This window comes from Oncorhynchus gorbuscha, unplaced genomic scaffold (assembly GCF_021184085.1).
Source record: "Oncorhynchus gorbuscha isolate QuinsamMale2020 ecotype Even-year unplaced genomic scaffold, OgorEven_v1.0 Un_scaffold_16826, whole genome shotgun sequence".
Taxonomy (NCBI): Eukaryota; Metazoa; Chordata; class Actinopteri; order Salmoniformes; family Salmonidae; genus Oncorhynchus; species Oncorhynchus gorbuscha.
This window is the reverse complement of record NW_025758503.1, coordinates 910-4,382: the sequence shown is the minus strand read 5'-3', so window position 1 is coordinate 4,382 and position 3,473 is coordinate 910. Positions and strand designations below refer to the sequence as shown.

Below are 3,473 nucleotides of genomic sequence, written 5' to 3'. Positions count from 1 at the left end.
TTATTTGACTAGACTACCTGTATTTGACATTGTGTTGTTAATTTGCTGAACACTAGATGGTTTCATTAGATTTTTGGCAGTGAAACGAGGCTACTCAGGTGAGAGAGAAAAAACTCCCAAATGTAATATAAATGGACTCTTTCAAAAAGTGAAGATTATTTTTATTTTTTACAAAAATGAATTAAAACAGTTAAATAAAATAGTAGAATACCCTGACGGCACTGTGCAGCGCCCCTGGTTTGTGAATACCTGTTCTAGGGTTAGAATAATATCTAAGGAATTCAAGAACACAATATGTAGTTCAGGGTAGTAAAAAATCCAAGAATACCAAAATATATAATGTTTTCACTTTATTAAAGTATCACATTCTGTCTTCATAGAGCACACTGCATTTCAGTTCAGAAAATAAATGCGCTTCATCAGCCGGCATGGAGACCAATTTGATCAGTCTGTCCAAAGCCACTCACATAAAATCACACCGCTTCATCTAGAAAAACAGCGACATCCATGGAAATCTGCCCAAATATATTACAGCTTAAATATACAAATATATACAGGTACATTCAATAAATAGAATATTAAACATTCTTGGGATGTTTATGGTTATTATGTAGGGCTTACCCACCCATGTTGGCAAAGTCTCACATATATGTTATACATTTAGTGTCGCATTTTGTTTGATCTTTTTAAAGAAAATGGAATGTTTTAGAGGGCATGCTTGACCAAGAGGTTTAAGGTAAGTGTTTCTATGTGATTTTTGACCTATAAAAGGAAGTAATAGAAGTACTAAAGCCATACTAACTACTCCTTGTGACCTCTATTCTTCAGAAGTCCAGTGGCCAATTAAAGAATGATCTGAACATAATCCATTTCAACAAGTTGATGAATGATCGAATTGACTGGACTAACGCCCTTAAAGTGACCAGTGCCAAACACAATAACCAAATGCACAAAGAACAAGCAGGGAATTCATCTACAATGATAATGCATATATATATATATATATATATATATATATATATATATATATATAATAGTGATTGAAAAGCTATTTACACGGGTCACTGCAATATTCAATTCAGTGAACAATGTCACCATCTTTGGTCCCTGTGATGGCGGCAATTAGTGGTTTAGGCATGACATTTAGTGACATGATTATTATAGTGTGCACACTGAATGTGGCAAAAAATAAGTGGAAGCTATGTCAATCTCTTTGAATCGGAACTACCTAGTATGGCGTTAGATGTTAATTTATTTCATTTAGTAGGTATACATAAACACAGTTGAGATGAAAGGATTAAAAAGATAATGTAGCAACGTAAGACCAAGTCAAAATCATCAAAAAAAAGCAATTGTAACACTCTCCATGATGACGGTTAATAGAAGAAAAAGCATGTAAGCCGACACCCAGCACAGTGGGATGAAGTGATTGCGGGTGGAGATGAGATGACACAGGTTGGGAGGCAGAACATACAGCACAGGTCAGAGACTAACATCCCCTATCTGCTCTCCAGTGTATTCTCCCAGGCTCCATCCAGCTTTGGCTGTGTGGTTCAGTGTGCACTCTACTCAAGTGTTGCTTCATGCAATTTTATTCTTGAAGTGGCTTCCTGCATCTTGAGTCTGTGCATCCTGAAGATAAATCCAAATCAAAAGAAGAACATGAAGAAATACGTTTTGAATCCCATCTTTGGTTATGATTGATTTTTCTATATTCAAATGACCAAAGTTTCACAAAGTTTTCTTACGTTTTCTCTTCCGGCTCATGTTGTCCTCTTTTGATTTGACAAAGACTACGTCGTCTTTTCCTCTGATGAGGTAGGCATACTCTCCATCTTTAGCGCTGAAGATCACCCTGGAGTCAGACAGTCAAGACTATCAATAAAGCCTTCTTGACGCCCTTAGCATTATAACCCCAAAGACTGGCAATGTGAAAGGCGATGTGCTGTGTCAAAGGTATTCAAATACTGTCCACAGTACTGGGGTTTAATTCATGCAATTAATTGGCGAAACCAGCAATGCTGCTGACCTTAAGGTCTGTGAATTTGAATACCCCTTCTACATATAGATATACAGCTCATCATTACTATCATAACTTACCTGGATTGAGTCTCCCCTGCCTTGACACGTATTTTGCGGATGTGGAAGTTTTTGTTGCCCCAAATGTCAGACCAGCTGAAATAGGCATCTTTCTCCCAGCGCAGCTTGACCATCAGCAGCTCCCCAACGTCCACGTCGGTGGTCAGCAGGAATGACACAGTGCTGTTGGTGTTCAGGAAGGGCCTGAGGGGTCACACGCAGATCAAAGGTGAGTGGATCAGTTCATCTTCTGTACTGTATATAGTACCCAGCTGAGGTGGGGTGGTGAGGTGACCGGGTTAATTATGAGCTACAATGTCAGTGTTTTATATTCGTAAGTTTGGATTTGTTTAAATATTATATTAAGCATTTCTGGACAACTAAGTATTGCGCAAAATGTTTTTGTATTTCCTATAATTTCCTTATTTGATTTAATATCAAACCATACATACATAGTGTAAGGTATGTCAGTCTTCTCATCATGGGTTCCGTACAGAGAGATTTTCATGGGCTGCTCAGTGTAGGCCAGTTTCTCACTGCTGAAGAAATGCACCTTCACTTGGTAATGGAAAACTGTGGAAAGAATGACAGAGACCTTCATTTAGAACCATGCCACATACAGACGAGTGTCACAGAGAAAACTGTGGAAAGAATGACAGAGACCTTCATTTAGAACCATGGCACATACAGACGAGTGTCACAGAGAAAACTGTGGAAAGAATGACAGAGACCTTCATTTAGAACAGTGGTTCTTAACCTTGTTGGAGGTACTGAACCCCACCAGTTTCATATGCGCATTCACCGAACCCTTCTTAATTGGAAAAATAAAATATTATTTTTTCAAATTCATAACATAGTTTACTGGTGCACAAAATGAACCGTGCATCAACATCACTGTGTTCAAAGAACAAAATCATCAAAACATGATTTTCACACAAAAACAAAAACATAATAATGAATATTTGCTGCAAATCAGTGTGACTTCTGCTGTTTCCTTTCAGAGACCAGTTCAGAAATGCGCAGCTTCACCTGGCAAGTGCCACTCATGTCATTTTCACAACAAAGTCTGTTCCTTTTCTTCGTTTTTATGTCCAGCATCCTCAAAGGATTGCTCGCAAAGATATGTTGTAACAAACGGTATGAAAATCGCCAGAGATTTCTTAGCAATAACAGGGTACGTTACCATTTGTTGACACCAAAACGTTGAAAGAGTTGTTGTTCTGAAGAGTTGCTGTTGAACGTGGCTCTGCTGAATTTCAATGATTTCGTCGAGGTATTCATCATTGACATCTGTTGTCTCAACACTAAACGTGAACGGCTGTCTCACCCATGCTGGATATGACTCTCTTGTAGGGAAGTATCCGTCAAGATACTTTGCAAGCTCATCTAAGTGC

At 38.3% G+C, this 3,473-nt stretch overlaps 1 protein-coding gene across 1 annotated transcript; it reads right to left on the bottom strand.

Annotated features, from left to right (window-relative positions):
* Positions 1-1,748: 1,748 nt before the first annotated feature.
* On the bottom strand, positions 1,749-2,751 carry LOC124030833 (lipoprotein lipase-like; the record flags this gene model as incomplete). Its single annotated transcript, XM_046342005.1, has 3 exons — positions 2,532-2,751; positions 2,101-2,283; positions 1,749-1,855 (listed from the first exon to the last, which is right to left on the bottom strand). Coding segments are annotated over exons 1-3 (439 nt in total), but the record flags the coding sequence as incomplete, so codon positions are not given.
* Positions 2,752-3,473: the final 722 nt, after the last annotated feature.